Source organism: Leopardus geoffroyi, chromosome B4 (genome assembly GCF_018350155.1).
Source record: "Leopardus geoffroyi isolate Oge1 chromosome B4, O.geoffroyi_Oge1_pat1.0, whole genome shotgun sequence".
Classification (NCBI taxonomy): domain Eukaryota; kingdom Metazoa; phylum Chordata; class Mammalia; order Carnivora; family Felidae; genus Leopardus; species Leopardus geoffroyi.
The window spans coordinates 62,894,571-62,915,022 of NC_059341.1; the positions used below are offsets into that span (position 1 = coordinate 62,894,571).

The window sequence follows — 20,452 nt, forward strand, 5'->3', positions numbered from 1 at the left end:
AGGTAAAACCATTGCTTTAAACAAAATTAAAGCAGATAAACAAGCCAAAAAGTGTGTGTGTGTGTATATGAGTGTGTGTATATGTGTGTGTGTGTGTATACATATATATATATACACATATAAACTTTAAAATTCAGATCATTAAGATCAACAAGAACCAAAGAACAAACAAAAACAAAAAAATCCACACCCAAAGGGGATCCACACCTGGATATATGGGATAAATATGTGAATTGCAAAAGTAAAAGAAAAAAGCATTCAAGCATGAAAAGGTTATACGTGAAGGAAAAAATAATTGCATCAGAAAACAATGAAGGAAGGTCTATAAAGTTCTGAATACAAAACACCATATCCTGAGCTAAACTCACATGTATGAAGAACAGAACAACGTAGGCAGTTGTGCTAGAGTCTATAAAATATAACCCACATATTCTTACTAAGAAGTCTCAAAAAGTCCTTCTGCAAAATGATAAAAAATAAAGAATGGTAGAAAATAAAAGCAATAAAACAGAGTTAAAACAGTAATTATTCTTAATAGTATGAAATGTAATACAAACATCATAAGTGTCTAATAATTATCGAGATCTACATCTCTAGATACTAGTTTAATATGTGATAACATGGTACCTGAATGTGTAAGGTACCTAACCTGATAAAAAATTACTGTGAAATCAGTTTTTTTGAGTGAGAATACTGGAGTTAGGGAGCAGAGAGATTCAGCGTGGCAATAACCAAGTTGTCTTTTCTTTAGAAATCTCTACTTAAAAAGTGTGTTTCAAAAGGCATAAATATATTTTATTGCTATAAGCTACAAATAATTTGGTAATCAAAACTGACCTAAAGGCTTCCTTTTTTTTTTTTCCCCATGAAATTCAGCTACTTCTAATCCTTCTCCATCACCTTTAGTCTTCACTTTGCAATTTGCTTAAAGAAGTGTTCACAACTGTCAATGATAAACAAAAGAACTCAAGAATGCATGGATAAACATAAGTACCACAATGCCAACAAAGCAGTGAGCAACTCAAAGGGGCTGGGAGTTCCATTCCTTATTCCCTAAAGCTTCTTTAGAGCTGGTTATCATGACTTATTATCACCTGCTCCTGTAATGTGTTTTACCTGCCCCTGTCATGTGGTGGTGTTTCTGATAAATTGGTTATACACAACTCGTACTCTGCCAACAGTAGAAGAATGTCAGGATTTCACTAACTTTGGGAAATGGAAATATGAAGAAGAGAGAAGTAAATGCATAGAAAATTTCTCCTCTAGATATTGCTTCATTCTTGATTATGATAAGAGAAATACAGCTGAAACATTTCTAGACTTAAATTTGGTAAAGGTACAATACAAATAGGACAGAATTTCCAAATCATTCCAAATCATTCGAAGAAAAGAAGAAAATTTCATCATTAAAGCAACTATAAGAAAAGAGAAAACTATTAGGAAGCATTAACAAAAAAAATAAAACACAAATAAGGTTATAAAACAGACTTTACAGCCTTATCCAATTAACAATGGTTATCTCAAGCTTTGGGATTAGATATAACTCCCCCCCCCCCCAAATCTTCGTAAAGAATATGGATTACTTTTGAATAAATAAAAAGAGTCTAGCTCATACTAAACTAAAAGCAAATATCAAAACTGTCTTCAAGAAAACAATACCTCAAAGCATATTAATTAAAAAAAACATGTGCATTAAACTTACTGGTTCATAAACTAGACCGTCGGCAGATGCAACCATTGTTTCTGCTAAATCCAATACATCTGCTCCAACATCTGCATAAAAAAATTAGAAGTTTTACATTCTATGTTCAGAGCCAAACTATATCTGATATAAATTAACAAACAGAGATGACTAACAGAAAATTCAAACATATATAATCATTTGCCTATACCACTTATTTGTTTAAATAAGTAGCATTACATAGTTTTGGTGGAAAGTATTCCAAAATACTTCTGGAAAGTATTCCAAAAAATCGATAATACTTTTTCTAGTTCTTGTTCAGTAAATATCATGAAATGTAATGTAATTTCATATTCTTATAGTAAAAAGCATAAACTCACTTCACTGAACTGAAGAGCTTTGCAAAAATGGTCAAGAACCTAATCACAAGTACTAAATGGCTGGTATATGAAATATTAAATACAAGAATTATTTTTAGAAATTAAAAGAAATTTTAGGAGAAAACTACTGATGACTTTTTAAAAATTTTTTTTTAATGTTTATTTATTTTTGAGACAGAGAGAGAGCATGAACGGGGGCTGGGTCAGAGAGAGCGGGAGACACAGGATCGGAAGCAGGCTCCAGGCTCTGAGCTGTCAGCACAGAGCCCGACGCGGGCTCGAACTTACGGACCGCGAGATCGTGACCTGAGCCGAAGTCGGAAGCTCAACCGACTGAGCCACCCAGGCGCCCCACTGATGACTTTTTAAAAATCAACAAATAGAAAAAGTTTATTTTGAAAAGACTAAAATTTTAATGGTATTCAAACATCTAAAATAAAGCAAAATAGGGGCGCCTGGGTGGCGCAGTCGGTTAAGCGTCCGACTTCAGCCAGGTCACGATCTCGCGGTCCGTGAGTTCGAGCCCCGCGTCGGGCTCTGGGCTGATGGCTCAGAGCCTGGAGCCTGTTTCCGATTCTGTGTCTCCCTCTCTCTCTGACCCTCCCCCGTTCATGCTCTGTCTCTCTCTGTCCCAAAAATAAATAAAATAAACGTTGAAAAAAAAAAAAATGTAAAATAAAGCAAAATATATATTCAGTAATAACAGACTCATAAATATGTTTCTTTACTCCTAAAACAACTACCATAAGGAAAAATAAATGAAAAAAGAGGTATAAAGTTTTTCTCAATGAAATCTCCCAGAAATTAATCTCCTTAATTATATAAAACTATTTCACAGTTAAAAAACTTTTATGTGAAATACTAACTTCTTTGTCTTCACATTTTAGGCAGTAATTCAAAAGATATCTTTCATGCAAAAGCATCGTCATTTTTGACAGCAATACTGATTTAAACATTATCTATCTAGCATATTAACATTTTTCTACTTCTAGCAGTATAATCAAATGAAGCAACAAGAAAACAGAAAAAAGTATCATCATTAAGTTAAAAGACTTGAATCCATATTTTAATATGCATAAGTAAAAGTAAAGAGTAGTAAACCAAAACAGTCAAACAGGATATGTTTGTAGAGCATGGGTGTAAAACTGGTACTCCAAATAAGAAATAAATGATGACCCAAATTAGAACTCTAACTCACAAGAATTTCCTCCGATTTTCTTTTTAATTATACTAATATGAAAGTTAAATCTCCTTTTTATGGAGAAGAAACTTAAAGAATATAAGCTGGGTAAAAAAATAACTTGCATTATTAAATAACATTACCATAGCATTTTAAGATATCATAAAGGAAAAAATAAAGTTAAGGCACCACCAGTGGTTTTACTTATTAGCAATTGTTTAAAACATAAACAATAAATGGATTCATCAAGTTAATGTGTACTTACATTGACACTTCATAGCAACAGTAATATCTATATTGATTCTCAATTTGCTAAAAGACAAAAAGAAAGTATCAGTATTACCAAGTGATCGACAAAATATAGGAAACATAAATCAATTGATCTATGAAAACTCAGATTTCAAACAGAATAAAATATGTTGATTAGAAACTGGATAGGAGCCTGGGTGGCTCAGTCTGTTAAGAGTCCGACTCCAGCTCGGGTTACGGACTCACGTTTCGTGAATATGAGCCCCACATCAGGCTCTGTGCTGACAGCTCAGAGCCTAGACCCTGCTTCAGAGTCTAGGTCTCCCTCTCTCTCTGCCCCTCCCCTGCTTGCAATCTCTCTCTCACTCTCTCTCAAAAATAAAGATTAAAAAGTAATTAAAAAATAAATAACTGGATAGCATTTATTATGGCCAACACAAAGGCATTTTGAAAGTAAAAATTCTATTTTGCAATTCTAAAAGCCTTTCTGATGTCACAGGTTTTTAACACAATATCCTTTAATTCGATAATGGTAATTCAACAAACTCAACAATAACTCCAAGCAACTCAGAAAAGTCTACCTCTGTTTACATAAACCTTATATAGAATATTCTTTTGAAAACGTAAAACTTAGGAATTACAAGTCTTTCTCCTCTATTTATCAAATAAATATCATATATCAGGCATTATACCTGATGCCCTACAAATATTAAATTTTTATTCCCTATCATGGACCTATAAAGTATACAGCTTCAGTTTTGCAGATAAGCCGGTGGTGTTCAAAGCAGCCTAAATGCCTGACTGAAGTGGTATATTGAAAACTAGGTCTGTGTGGCTCAGGGTAAATGCACAAACTACCAGAAAAAGAAAAAAAACAACACTATGATGTTTAAAATTTTGCATGGCCTTTAAAAAAGGCTCAATGCCTTATTTTCAAATCAAATTAATTTTCAAGTATCAAAATTAATCAATCATCAGTGAATAACAGAATGAGTACAATCATATCAGTCCCATCCTGTACTTCCAATCAAAAACTTGTTCATTCTAATCATTTTATCTTGTTTCAATAGGAATTACAGATTTTTGGAGCTTCCATAGAGTCTTAAAACTGTCTAGAGTTCAAACTGTGCTCCAAATGACTCAGGAGATGCTGTAGGAACCAGAGAATAAGGTGAAATGGCCAAGCTTCTGGGCATCCCCACTCGGCTTACGTGGTAACCTATGAAATACTTCATTGGAAAAAAAGCAAAAAGTGATTCACTGGTGCTTAAAACAACAAACTCTTTGAAAACTAATGGTATCAAGAATAATACTCATACTATAGACAAAGAAACTGAGGCCCAAAAGAAGTCAGTTGTGTTATTTGCCCAAGGTTACACAGCAATTTACAAATACTGCCTTACTTAATTCTCATTAACCCCATGAGGAAGGTGCTATAATTGTCCCCATTTTATGAAAAAGGAGACTAAAGCACATGCAGATATAGATTTAGTAACTTCCTGAAAGTCACATAGCTAATAAACGGCAGAGCTGGAATAGGAACTGAGAAGTAAATGTCCCCCTCCCCACCCCTGCCCACCATCCAATGCAGTCTTTTTTTTTTTTTTTTTTACATTTACTTATTTTTGAGAGACAGAGACAGAGCACAATTGGGGGAGGGGCAGAGATGGAAGGAGGCACAGAATCCAAAGCAGGCTCCAGGCTCTGAGCTGTCAGCACAGAGCCCGATGTGGGGCTCAAACTCACGAACTGTGAGATCATGACCTGAGCCAAAGTTGGACGTTTAAGCGACTGACCCATCTAGGTGCCCCTCCAGTGCAGTCTTAATATTATAAACCTGTTATCTTCAATCATTAAAAAATCCAAATACAAATAAAAGTATATATTTTCAAAGGTTTAAAGATGACACTATTTACATTAAAATTTTATTTAGATGTAATTTATATAAATCTAGTTTTAATCATACACAATGTAGCTTTTAGACACTTTTCCAGCTCACACAAGTAAGATAGTTCAAAATCTAAAGAGTAAACAGTTTCAAAACATTAAACAATTTCTACCTTTAAAACACCTAAATATATATTATGTCCTCCTAACCTTTTTTATACAAGTGCATATTAATTCAAGAAAATCTCTTCTAGAATTTAACCAGGATTGAAATGATTCTAAAATATTTCACCTAATGCATGCAATTAAAGAGAATTTTCCAGTACTATTTCTTCATAACTAAAATAAACCACATATAAAAAGTTAGAAAAATTTTTAAAAAGAAGGTATGTTATCTTCAAAACAATTTGAGTCTAAAAGTATTTCAAGAAGAAAAAAGAAGTTACCTAGAAAAATCCTTATCTACTTCATATTCATACTTCATCCATGTATCTTGATATACTGAAAATTCCATTATGGTTAATAAAGCCATAGTGGTAAATGCTATTAGAGAAACTGAGAAAGCAAACAAACAAAACAGAATTAAAACAATTTTTAAAAAGGAAACAACGGGAAACTACTTTAAGTGGGATTAAAATTAGCAAAGAAAGCCCTTATATGATTGCCACATAAATGGATACTACTATAAAAGGCTTTTCTTAAAATATTCACATAGATTTCTAAAATAGTTAAAAAATGAGGATTTACTGAGCACAAACATAAACACAGCACTTCTACTATTGAGAAAACATTTTATCTCAGCAGTACTAAAGGTATCTCTCACTAAATTTGCCAAAATTTTATGACACACAAAATTGTTCTTTTCTAATGTACAGCAGTGTCATAGATATGATAAATGATGAAAGTTAAGCATAGTTTTACAGTATAAATTTGAAAGCAGTACCCTCATAATTAAAAATGCATCATCCATGCCTGTAGCCCAACCTATAAAAAACAAAATTAGATTAATTCCTAGTTTAAATTGCTAGTTCCTAATTCCTAGTCTAAATTCCTAGACTAATTCCTAAGCGATAACAATCTGTGTGCCAGAAACTCAAATAACATTTCCAAATCTCTAATAAAACTCTCATCTACTTTAGAATCTCCCAAATATATCACTTCATTTATAAAAACAGGTAAAAGATTTGACAAAAATAAGAGAACTATCAGATATTATGACATAACACACTTAAAATGGATCATGCAACAACTTGCACTGTTTTCATTAATAAAACTTAATTGCAGGTTAGAAATAGCAAACCCCTTACTATACTTTACCAAATGAAATATCAATCTTATGTGAAATATGCTATTTTATTAGCTCTTCATGGGGAAAGAAATAATAGTAAATACTGTCATAGTTGCATATTTTTCTTATATATTTCATATTTATTTATTTTATTTAATAAATACTCCTATTTGTAACAGGTACTGTTTTAAACATTTTATAAATATTAATTTATTTAATCACTAAAGTAACCCTGCCAGGGAAATACTGATACCATCCCCATTTCATGGAAGAAAAAACTAAAGCATAGATGGATTAAGTTAACTTCCTCAAAGTCAGGTACTTAGGAAGGGGAAGAGGTGGGATTTAAATCCAGACAGTCTGGTTCTAGAGTCAAAGCTCTTAACTATTACCTCATGCTGCCCTTCTCCAACAATGTGAAACTTAAGAATTTCTGTTATAATGTCTAAATTGATTTATTCTTAACCAAAGTAGAACTCAAGCAGTTCAACATTAAATAACTTCCTCCAAGTTCAATTCTATTTATATATAATTATACATAACTCAAGAGCACCAAAGCAGTAAAATTGGATTAAGTTGTTCAGTAATGTTTTAATAAGTACTGCTAAATGCATAGACTGCTATGGGTTAGATGCCAAAGAGAATATATATGACAATAAAATTAGGACAGTGTGACATGAGGACGGAGCAGTCACAGGTATGCAATTCACTGATGAGTTCCTCATGGCTACATTTCTGTATGAGCTGACTGGCTCACCGAGAAGTTGCACTTAGTAAGGGAGTTTTAATCTGAACTGATACTTACCTGTACCCCCACTGGCTGAAGTCTCTACATAGCTGTCAGGAACCTTTGGAAAGGCATCCAACTCTTTCACCAAACTCAAGGTTTTTTTCCGATTCAGTCGCCTCATCTTCAGGAAAACCTTCTTCTTCTTTCATATAGTCATGCTAAGGAATAAATGGTGAATAAATGAATCCTCCAAAAAAGATACAAAGGTTTCTTTTAATTTTAGGTAAGTGACAAATGTTCTTGAAACAACTTAACAATCTCATTCCTCCTTGAGAAAAAAACCTTAACACTTAGCTGAACCTCACCTTTCTCCATCTCACTCTGACAAAAAAAATACTAATGAAAGGCAATTTATACACACAAACACATTAAACAGCAAAAAAGTGAAAAGTACTTGACATTCATAATATTTAAATGTATAAATTAAGAAATAACTTTCCTTCTATTAAATTAACAAATATATTAATATATTCCCACTAATAGATTACAATGAAGTAAATAAAATAGGCACACTCATCTATATTGCTAGCAAGAATATAAATATTCACCACTACCCTTTTGACTAAGTGAATTCCGTTTTTAGGAAGGTATCCTAAAATAATAATCTGGTGTCACTAAAACTTTGATTGAAAGGATAATTTTCCTTTTTTTTTTTATTTTTTAATGTTTATTTATTTTTGAGAGGGAGAGAGACACAAGGTGATTGGGGGAGGGGCAGAGAGAGAGGGAGACACAGAATTTGAAGCAGGATCCAGGCTCTGAGCTGTCAGCACAGAGCCTGGCGTGGGGTTCAAATTCATGAACCGTGAGATCTTGACCTGAATCAAAGTCAGATGTTTAATCATCTGAGCCATCCAGGCACCCTATGAGGATAATTTTCATGTCATTTTAAAATACTGAAGCTAGAAACAAATATCTGGTAGTCAATATAAAAACTATAGTGAATTAAAAGCTCTGAATCTATGTAAACACTGAAAATCTTAAAAAAGAAAACATTTAATGACAGGAAAATACTCATATACATTAGGAAAAGACTAGAAGGTCATACATATAGTTTCATGGGAAACAAAAGGAAAATTTTACAAGAAACTGATTCAAAGTCTATATGTAAAAATGTTAAAAGTAGATCATGGGAGGATTTTACTGTCTTTTTTAAGAAAATTTTGGACTTTCCAAATTATTTTTAAATAAATTAAATAAATAAATATAATATTTAAAATAAAATAAGTATGTATTGAAATAAAAATATTTAAAAATGGACTGCTTGGTATTCTCTTTTTGATCAGTATGCCAACTATATCTAAAATATGTTACAAAACCATGAAAATAACTGAATTCTCAAATATCTGTGTAATTTTTATAAGACTATTAGTAATGCTATAAAGCATTACCAAAAATCAAAGCTGTATTACTAAACTCAGCACCTAACAGAATAAATCAAATAGTTGTGGAAGTCACTAAAAGAAAAAGAAGGTCTCTAGAAGAAAGCAGAAAGACTTGTCTGAAATCCATGGGTAGGATTAATACAGAAAGAATAGGCCCTATAAAGGGCATTCATGAAGAAAAAGGAGAGTCTGAGAAGTAAAAACTGGCAGTGATCATGAACACTGTCCAAAAGACACTAGTCCCTAACCAGGGGCACTACTAATCAGTCCTAAAGTGAAGTTTGGATGCAATAATAGACTGATTTCATTTGCCATTAAAAACATCCAACTAACTTCTCTTTTCTATTCCATAAACACAACGTGGCCTTCAGATTATAATTTTGATTCTCATGTGTATGTTTTTCTTAAGGAAAAAAGAGACACGTAGATAAGACAGATGAATTTCTGATCCCCATAACAGTCATAAAACTGGTATTCTCATTTGTAAATTACGCTTCTGTTTGTAAGCATAAGCTGTACTCCCGAAGTTTGTTCAACTCTGAGCAATCACATTTATTTTCTGTACCTGCTTAGTGGTAACTGCACCAAGACGGATCCTTCTTCAATCTTTCAATTTCTACTCATTTGTTCCTATTGGAGCTAAATATTAAATACGTTCAAACCGCTTGTCTTTAAAACGAAACTCTGCATTTAAGATCAAGTCCAACTCCAACTATAGATCTCTGGCTGCTTATCTATAAACCAAACTTAAAAGGATGAATTGTCAGGGCACCTGGCTGCGACTCACAGGGCATGTGACTCTTGATCTCAGGGTGAGTTCGAGCCTCACACTAGGGGTAGAGTTTACTTTAAAAACAAACAAAAAAAAAAAGAATGAATTGTCCCCATTTGTACAGTGTGACTACTTCCTCACTACTTGTTCATCTCTTAACTAAATTTGCTCTAAGTCATGAACAACTTTTTTTTTAATGTTTATTTATTTTTGAGAGAGAAAGAGAAAGAATGAGAACAGGGGAGGAGCAGAGAGCGAAGAAGACAGAATCTGAATCAGGCTCCAGGCTCTGAGCTGTCACCAAAGAGCCCAACATGGGGCTTGAACTCACGGACCACAAGATCGTGACCTGAGCCTAAGTCGGACACTCAACTGACTGAGCCACCCAACCACCCCATGAACAACTTCTTCAGTATAAAATTCTATGGACGCTTTCTAGTCCTTACCTAATTTTGCCTCTGAAAAAATAGTTTATCACTTCTTTTTCTTCTTGAAACAGCATCTTACATTGCCTTAAATAATACTATATTCCTGATTTTCATTCTATCTCTAAGACCTTTGGTTTACTATGCAGATTCTTCCTCCACTCAGATTCAGCTCTAGGCCCTCCTCCGACTCTCTTTCCTAGTGATCTCCCCTCCCTTCAATTTCCATTTATATGCCCATTCTTCTCAAATCTTTATTCCCAGTACAAATCTCTCCGCAGACATATATTTTTGCTTGCTATGATATTTTCATGGGGTCATTCCAAAGGCAATTCAGACTCAATTAATTGCTTAATTTTCTGTTTTCTCCACTCTAATGTTAGGGCAGGAACCCTAACTTGATCTGTGTATCTCCAATGCCTGGCACAGAGGTATACAATAAATATGAAAGGAAAGAAAAAAAGAAAGGTGGGACATTCCCCAAAATATGAAGGAAGGAAATTTTCCCAGAAATAGCCATGACAGCACAGCTTACCAATCAAAACAGTTAAGATAAGTAAATATATAAAAATATAAGATCCACAAGGAGAGGAATTTTTGTTTTTTTCATTATAGTAGTCCTAGTACCTAGAACAGTGGTTGGCACATAATAGGTATAGCATGGCTGAGCAAATGACAAAACTGAATTTTACTCCTAAACTTGCTATATTTTTATAAGTTTTATAAATATGTTCTTTTATATTATATATAAATATAAAGATATGACAAGCAGCTAGTAAGTTTTATAAACTTCTAACAATTCACACAGCTTATTCAGCACTCCTCCTACCTGGCTACCTCCCTGCCTCCATCTAGCATTTTCCATTCTGTTTTCCATGATTACTCTTCTAGAATGGAGCACCTTGTCACTCTGCTACTCCTCCTGTCCCATTCCTGTTAGTCCAGCACTAACCTGCATCATCAAAGAAACTCATTCCATCTCCAATACTTGCCACTCTACTCTACAGAGCCACTGTTCTGATATGAACAAGTTGTCCAATAACTTCTGTTTTTCTGAAAGCAATCCTTTTATCTGCCTTCTTGACACTTGACATTCTCCTGGTGGTAATGCCCTTCAAATCCTTACTTCATTTCTGAGACTCACCAGGTAAGGCAGTCGGTGTTTAATTATGATTTTTCAACCATTTCTTCCCTTTTCAAGTCTACTTCTAATAATAATAAACACAGGGGTGCCTGGGTGACTCAGTATGTTGAACATCTGGCTCTTGATTTCAGCTCAGGTCATGATCTCATGGTTTGAGAGTTCAAGCCCCATATCAGGCTCTGCACTGTCAGTGCAGAGCTTGTTTGGGATTCTCTCTCTCCCTCCCTCCCTGTCTGCCCACCCCCCACTCATGCACATGCACTCTCTCTCTCAAAAATAAATAAATCTTTAAAAAAATAATAATGAACACATATACTACCCAGAATTATAGCTTTCATATTTTGCGTTAGGTATTATTTGAATTATTTATTTATTCATTTAATCCTCTAAACGACTCTATAAAGATGATACTATTTTTATTCTCATTTATAGATAAGGAAACTGAGGCACAGAACAGTCTGTGTTCTGCAGAGTAGTATCTGCAGGGACACACAGCAAGTGGTAGAACCTGTATTCGAACCCAAACAACTTGGCTCCAGAGTCCATGCTCCAAACCACAGTGCACACTGATACTTCAGTACTTGTGATCATCTTCTAGTAACGTCTGGATCTATTTAAAGTTTCCTTAGTAACTTTAGCAACTGGATCATTCAATATGCTTCTCTTCTTCCCCATTCCTTCACAGTCCTTTGCAAGTCATGACCCTATGACACTCATCCTGTGGCATTTATTCACAATGATAATGCTTTTACCATGTAAATGTAACAGATTTTCTAAGCCAGTGACCTCCATCTATGCAAAGCCACACACAAGCGAGACCATTTTTGGCTTCTCTTAACTTTCAAAACAGCTCCATCTCCAAAATCCAAAACACTAGTTTTCCTCTCTGAGCAGAACCAATTATCCTTCCAGCTCTTTAATTTCCTAACTAGGACAGAATTTGTTCTTCATTTTCCCTGTGTTTTCAGTACACTGGACTTCTCCCCGTTATCCAGTCCCACTGCTCCCATCCCCACTCTATTTCCTTCACCGTCTAGCTTGGTCAGCCACTTTTAAAAATGCATTTAGAAATACGCCAAATCACTGGTTTCCAGAAGTCACTGCCATGCTATTAGAAAATTTTCTGAACCTAAATTTAAAAAAAAAAAAAATGAAACTTTTAAGCTAAATTTATTCAATTTAAAAATATTTTATTGGAGATTATTTCCTTCCTTTTTTATGTGTGTCAATTCTTTTATGAAATGATAAAAGTGGGTAATAGAGGTTTTTGTTTCTTTTGTTTTTGGATGTCCTGCTTTACTGAAATTAAAAACTGCAGTTCTACATCAGTCCTCAAATCCAGCCTCTTTCCCTGTATTCCCTCTATATTTTGTGCTGGTCCACATAATCTAAAAATTTAGAAGCCATTGCATTAGAATTTTTTGCCCACTGGTTGGTGCTGCTCCTCATACTTTCCCAATCTCCAGACTGTTTTCTTCAATATCTGCCCTAAGCTGTCATGTATATTAAGAAGCAAACAAACAAAGTCCAGGAAGTCATTGATAATAGTTGAGACTAAGACAATGCTTTGAAAAACTGCATAAGAAATAAGAAACCACCTTTCATGCCGGAACACAGACACACATTATCAACCCTCAATCTAAATAATGTCAACAAAGCCCATAGTTCATCATTGCATCCATTTGAATATGAGACTATAAAATGTTTTGCTAAAATTAAAACAGAGTTCATGACACCTTTTACAGTCTTCTCAATTAAGTTTACTTCTCCAAACAAAAATGGAGAAACAATTTTACTCCTGCTACCCACATTTTATGAGCTAACTTCTATTTTTAATATATATTTGGCAATATGAGAAATATTTAATTGGTTAATATATATGACCATGCTGTGGGTTGAACTGGGTCCCCTAAAAGGATACATGGAAGTCCTAATCTTGGTATTCGTGAATGGACCTTATGTGGAAATATGGTAGTTGAATCTTTGAAGATGTAATTAGTTAAGATGAGATCAACTGGATTAGGGTGGCCCAAAATCCAATGACTCTTGTTCTTATCAGAAGTCCATTTGAAGAGACACAACCAGGAGAGAATGCCACGTGAAGACAGCGGCAGAGATAAGAGTGATGCATCTAGGAGCCAAGAAGAGCCAAGGAGTACCCAGGTGCTACAGGACGCAAGGAAGGTTCTTTCCTAGAACAGCCAGAGGGAACATGGCTTTGCCAAGACCTTGATTTCCGTCTGCTGGCCTCCAGAACTGTGAGATAATAAATGTCGACGTTTTTAAGCCATCCAGTTTATGGGAATTTGTGAGAGCAGCCCCGTGAAACTAATACAAGCCATTAAAAAGAATGAGAAAGGACACAAAACAGATATTATCCAGGCCATCAACAAGCTTCAGAAACAAAAAGCAAAACTACTTATCTATAACTTTAAATTATTTGATTATATTGCATTAGAATACTTTACACTAAAAATTTTTTATGAAAGATAACTTAGTTTCAATTGACAAATACTATCACCCAAAAGTACTTAATTCTTTTCACTTTACAACTTAGACCTTTTACAAGAGTTCTTGTTATTCTTAAAATTGTTTACCCCGGGGCGCCTGGGTGGCGCAGTCGGTTAAGCGTCCGACTTCAGCCAGGTCACGATCTCGCGGTCCGTGAGTTCGAGCCCCGCGTCAGGCTCTGGGCTGATGGCTCAGAGCCTGGAGCCTGTTTCCGATTCTGTGTCTCCCTCTCTCTGCCCCTCCCCCGTTCATGCTCTGTCTCTCTCTGTCCCAAAAATAAATAAACGTTGAAAAAAAAAAAAAAAAATTGTTTACCCCAACATAATTCAAATAAATGTAATAACCTTCAAAGTTATTTTTAAAAAAGTATACTTGGAAGCTGAGTAAGGTGGTATAAATATGAATTTTGTGATCAGAAAAACTTGGGTTACTACCTAGGCCCTTATTAGCTGTGACAATTTTGAAAAAATCCTCAGCATCACAGAATCCTCTATTATATTTTACTTTAAAAGGAGGGAGGGAGGCATAAGGGCTACCTCACAGTTTCTAACCAAGATAAAAATGAGTCATTTGATAAATGTTTCTAATTCTCAAAAGAAATACAAACATTTGTAGGATACTTGAAATTTATGTTTAAGTCTTTGAGGAAAGTGGGATAGTATCTGACGTTAATATCACGAAGATAATGAAGATGATATAAAGTGATAGAAAAGCTAAGAGAAGAGACTGTAGAGTGATGGCAACACAATTTGGAAGTGCCTAGTAGCAATGTGAAGCAAGGACAAATATAATCCTCCTCAAATAATACACTGAGTATACTAACTACTGGCTCAAAGTGTACAAAATTGAGGGACGCCTGTGTGGCTTAGTCAGTTAAGGATCTGACTCTTGGTTTCGGCTCAGGTCATGATCTCACATGCGGGTTCAAGCCCCACATGGGGCTCTGCCCTGACAGTAAAAAGCCTGCTTGGGATTCTCTCTCTCCCTCTCTCTCTCTGCCCCTCCCCCACTCACGCTCTCTGTCAAAAACAAATAAACTTTTTTTTAAAAAAGTATACAAAACTGAAGTAGAAAAAGGTCAGGGACAGGAGAAATACATTTATAACAGAACGAGTATCTCCGAATGCAAGGAGAATGGGTTAACTAGCACCAAGAGCAGAAGTACTGACCTAGACTGTAATGAGACCATATGTAGTAGAAAGGAGCAATTTGTACCTCAGCAATTAATAGAGGATAAGAGCTTAAGAAAGCAAGCAACTGGAAGATGGAGTTTAAAGACATATTAACCACATAAAAGAAGAGTGTTTAATCACTTTAGGGATCAGAAAGAAATTACTTTAAAAAGTGTCTTCTTCGGGGGCACCTGGGTGGCTCAGTCAGTTGAGCAATGACATGGGCTCAGGTCCTGATGCAGTTTGAAGAAGCCCCGTTCTTCGGGCTTGCTGCTGTCAGCCTGTCAGCGCAGAGCTTGGATTCTCAGTCCCCCTCTCTTTGCCTGCCCCCCCCCACCTGCACTCTCAAAAATAAACAAACATCAAAAAAAAAAAAAAAAGTGTCTTCTTCAGTCTTTAATTTGACTAAGTACCAAGGTAACATCTTTTTAAAAAAATTTTTTTAATGTTTATTTTTGAGACAGAGAGAGACAGAGCATGAACGGGGGAGGGCCAGAGAGAGAGGGAGACACAGAATCCGAAGCAGGCTCCAGGCTATGAGCTGCCAGCACAGAGCCCGACGCGGGTCTCGAACTCACCGACCGTGAGATCATGACCTGAGCCGAAGTCGGATGCTTAACCGACTGAGCCACCCAGGCGCCCCAGTAACATCTTAAGTAACTACAGAAGTTAGGAAACAGAAATGTTAAAATAAGAAGAGCTAACATTTAATGCATGCTAACTATATGCCAGGCATTGTTCTAAGTGCTTTGCATATTTTAACTCATTTAATCCTCACCAACTACCTTATAGAGTTAGGTATTATTATTCTTATTCCCATTTTGCAGATAAGGAAACTAAGACACAAAGAGGTTAACTTGCCTATTGTGACATTAAAAGGCAGAAACAGAATAAATACAGAAAAACTGTTAAATAGGATTTGTTAGCTGCTAGACTGCCTAAGGTAATGTCTATTAAAAATAAGTTTCACCATTTCTTCCAATTAAACCATTAACCCCTAAATAAAATAAAATTTTTTCTTCTAATTCTTTTTTGATGTTCCAGGAGACGCCTGATTTCCTTTGAGAGATCTTTCAATCTTGATATATTTTTATGATCTGTACCCTCAAGCCATTTCGACTCAGTTGTGTACTACAGTTTACTATCAAAAAAAAAAAGCAAAACAAAACTCCTCTCTTCCTCCTCCCAAAACAATGAAATTTATTTTTTTTTCATGTTTTTCGAACTGGAATAACTGCACCAATTTAAAGATATCAATAAACAAAGCAAGCAAACCTCCTGAATTTTTCAGTGAACAACCCTAGTTCATTTCTTTTGATGGCGATATACCAGAGTTTATGTATCAGGCTAGGCAATTACTTAAATACAACTTCAAACATATTAATAACTCCTGTTTTTAAAGGTATCTTTAATTGCCTCTGAAAGCCAGTCTTGCAACATTTTAACAGACATTATGTAACTTTGCATGAAGTTCGAGGGCACTAAATCCCAAATACAAAAGTTACCTAAACATGTTTTCTCAAACAATGACCTATCAATTCTATATATAACCTATATCCAAGGCTATTCTCTACCACGAATTGACAAGTTACCTTCCGAGGGTTTCTTAAACCTCGAGGGTTTAAGAAAAGTAGTTACACTCAGACCAGTCTCTCCTAAAGTATCTTGCCAGACCTGCCCCTTTCTCATTACCCCAGGCGGCGTGCGAAACTCTGGAGACGAGGCCAAGACCTCGGTCTTTCTGAAAGAGAGCAACCTGCTGCCAAGAATTTGGTATTGGTCTGAATGGGGGTGGGGAGCCAGACACCCGGGAAGATAGGGACACGATCCGGCTGGTCTTCACAACGCGGGACCTTTCTCCCTGAGGACGAGAGGAGCCACCGGGGCACAGGGCACAGCGAGAAGCAATGGGTCAGGGTTAGCAGCTATCGGAGAAGCACTTAAATTCCTTCCGGTTGCAAGACAGTGCACAGATACCGGACTGAGAAGAGGGGAGCTCCCCCGCGCTGCGCTGCCCAGGGTCCTGCCAGTAACGCCCCCGGGGGAGGTGGAGCGGCTCCCCAGTCCGGCCCTCTCTCCAAAAGACAGTGATGAAGACAGGGGACCAACCCCATGACAGACTCTCAGCCCCCTTAACCGCATTCACTACCGGAACAGCCTTGGAACAATCGGGAGAACATCACCCGGCGGGCTTTCAGTATTTTACCTTGTGTTATGGTACCAGCCGACCGCCATGTTTCGCAGAAGCCCGGGCCGCCGGGCTCCCGTTCACCCGAAAATATCGCGAGAACAAAAGCGACACCCACCGCTGAAAACGTCAGATGGGAGACAATGTAGAGTTCTCGCGATATTCACATTGCTTACGGAGCGCTTTGTGAATCAACAGGTGTGGTCGATATGAAAGGGGTGTGGCTAAACAGAACAGAGGTTGAAATGTATTTTAGGTGTAACCACGTGGCCAATAAGGAATCAGCTTCTCCGGGAAGGAATGGGTTACCTTTGTAATGACACTTAGGGGCCACAGAATGAATCTCAACGCCTCATAGAGTGCTTCATCACTAATGACAGACTTGGGCACAGGTTTTATCATTTGCAACCCTAATGCGTATCAGTACAATCTGCATCATGTTTTGTGACTTCTGTATTGGCCTCATTTCCTCACGTCAAGAACATTTAGACTCCCTTTTTCAAACGAAATTTCACTAAATTGAAACTATCCCAGAATATAAAAGCAGATAAAGTGTTTCCACTGATGCAATTTCATTTCCAGACTTTTCATGTCAGGGTTAGTCCTTCACATATTTAAGAAGAAGCTTACTGTAGTGGGTAAGAACTTAGAGCTTTAGGAACTGGTGCTAAATTTTAACTAGGATTTCCTGGGTTAAAATTCCGGTTCAACCATTTATGGGCACATTATTTCATCTCGTTTCCTTATCTGAAAAATGACGCGATAATAATAATTTCATGTGGTTGTTATGAGATCTAAGTGAGTTAATAAATATCTAAACTGTTTCTTTACCTTAGCCACAAAGGTACCAGCAGACCTTCCTTCTTTGTGGGTCTAAGATTATATGGGCTCTTGCTTGCATGGAAGCTAGCTGTTGTTCACTTAGTTACATCTGGTCCCTGGTCTCCAGAGGAGTCTGCTTTCACGATAACGGCTGACCCCTAAGAGTTGGAATTCCCGGTATAGCAAAACTGACTAGTTTGATCCTCTTTATTTAAAAAACAACTCACCATTTTCCAGACTACCAAATGAAGACAAAATTAATTTCCCCTGAAGATTGAAACTCAGCTTAACTTCAAAGTGAGGTGAATACTTAATCCTATGTTATTGGTGGTGGGTGTTATATCTGTGAAACAATTTGCTTAACACAAAAACATTACATTATATATTACCTGCAGAAGAGAATTAGGAAATAGGTTTTAAATTGGGGATTTAAACTGATGCTAAACAACCTGTACTTTTTTTTAAAATTTATTTTAATGTTTATTTTTGAGAGAGACAGGGAGAGGCAGAGAGAGTGCATGCAACAAGTGGGGAGGGGCAAAGAGAGAAAGACACAGAATCCAAAGCAGGCTCCAGGCTCTGAGATGTCAGCACAGAGCCCAAAGCAGGGCTCAAACCCACAAACCACGAAATCACGACCTGAACCGAAGTCGGATGCATAACTGACTGAGCCATCCAGGCGCCCCTAAATAACCTGTATTTGTACAGATGCTCAAAAGGTGTTTTCATGTTGCTTTTTTTTTTTCTTTATAGTTTGAGTAAAAGTTTTAGCAAGTTAGTAAAATTAAGATAGATAGATAGATAGATAGATAGATAGATATACGAATGCCCCACAAACACCTCAAATTCGATATATTCCAAGTGGATCTTTTTATCCCCAAAGCTATTTCATCTCTTCTTTGCGTAGGAAAGTCAAGGGTACCACTAACATTAGATTCAATCAGTTTAGAATCCTGTGTCTCCTCCCCCTTCTTACTAACTACCAGTCCTCATGATCAGACAGTTCCTTTTATAAAACTGTTCTCAGTTTCGTGCTATACACCAGGTGCCTTCATTTTTACTTGCTTCTATTATACATGATTATCAATGTTATACTCAAATTGTGTACTTACATTTTCAAACATTGTGCTTTACACTCTTAAATAATTTTATCACCTACCAAGTTAGGACTTAAAAATCATTTTTCATGTGCCAAGTTTAAACTTGGTACGTCAGCTAATGGATAAATATTTTCAGTATGTTTATAGTGGCACTATCTGCCATTTAATATCTCTGTTTCAGTAGACTTACCACCAATATCTATAAAGCATTGTGCAACATTTCAGTATGACTAATAATAGATCATAGGGACCATAGATCACTCAATTAAACCTGTGGCCTGGCCATTCATGTATCAAAGATTCGCTGAGTACCTTCTATATGACAAGTGGTATGTTAAGTACAGAACATGACCTAGTGACAAAGCAGACAATTCTTGTGGAATTCATACTACATTGGGGTATACAGTTACCAAATAATCAGCCCAAAAACAAATATATGACCGTGGCTGGTGTCATTTATCTTAACAGTTAGTAGTAAACTATTTATTTTAATAGTTATTAATAATGTATTATGTGTATGCAACATTTTTTATTATGGTCTTCAATAAATTTCAACACAAAAACATCCAGCTGAAATACAGATTTTGCATAATATTCTCTCCATTGATTACAACATTTGAGTTGGTATTTTGCTTTTCATTTCCAAACATTCTTTCACTAATATTTTTCATCTTTGCATCATAGATGTATTGTCTCATCTATTTGATTAGCTGTTTTTTGTGAACTCTCAATATTTTAAAATAAATTGTAGCTCTTTTATATTTCTTAAAGCTTTTATTTTTTAAATATTTATTTATTTTTGAGAGAGAGACAGAATGTGAGCAGGGGAGGAGCAGAGAGAAGGAGACAGAATCTGAAGCAGGCTCCAAATTCTGAGCTGTACCCACAGAGCCTGACACAGGGCATGAACTCACAAACCGCAAGATCATGACCTGAGCCGAAGTCAGTCACTTAATCGACTGAGCCACCCAGGTGCCCCTATTTCCTAAAGCTTTTAAAAACATTATTAATTTCCGGGGCGCCTGGGTGGCGCAGTCAGTTAAGCGTCCGACTTCAGCCAGGTCACGATCTTGCGGTCCGTGAGTTCGAGCCCCGTGTCGGGCTCTGGGCTGATGGCTCAGAGCCTGGAGCCTGTTTCTGATTCTGTGTCTCCCTCTCTCTCTGCCCCTCCCCCGTTCATGCTCTGGCTCTCTCTGTCCCAAAAAAAAATAAACGTTGAAAAAAAAAACATTACTAATTTCCTTCTAATAGCAGATGAAATTCTTTATATAAGTGCCTAGGTCATAATGTAATAAATACTTTAAGTTAAAAAGAGACAGCATATTTAACTCTCATACTGTAGGTAGGCAAAATTTATTTTAAATCTTTTATTTATTTATTTATTTATATATTTATTTATTTGATGTTTATTTATTTTTGAGAGAGAGAGGGAAAGGGAGAGATGGGGTGTGAACAGGAGAGGGGCAGAGAGGGAGACA

At 36.1% G+C, this 20,452-nt stretch overlaps 1 protein-coding gene across 2 annotated transcripts in view; it reads right to left on the reverse strand.

Moving 5' to 3' along the window:
- The window catches only part of ERGIC2 (ERGIC and golgi 2), a 41,611-nt gene extending 24,411 nt beyond the window's left edge, over positions 1-17,200 (reverse strand). The window contains exons 1-6 of one of the 2 annotated variants that reach the window (XM_045466036.1): positions 17,071-17,176; positions 9,406-9,470; positions 7,471-7,613; positions 5,824-5,932; positions 3,507-3,553; positions 1,703-1,773 (exon numbers count right to left, since the gene is read on the reverse strand). In XM_045466036.1, the coding sequence (XP_045321992.1) occupies positions 1,703-1,773; positions 3,507-3,553; positions 5,824-5,932; positions 7,471-7,576 (333 nt within the window). In that variant the 5' untranslated portion in view covers positions 7,577-7,613; positions 9,406-9,470; positions 17,071-17,176. Of the gene's footprint in view, positions 1-1,702; positions 1,774-3,506; positions 3,554-5,823; positions 5,933-7,470; positions 7,614-9,405; positions 9,471-17,070 lie in introns of both variants that reach the window. The other variant, XM_045466035.1, reaches the window with a different exon arrangement.
- Positions 17,201-20,452: the final 3,252 nt, after the last annotated feature.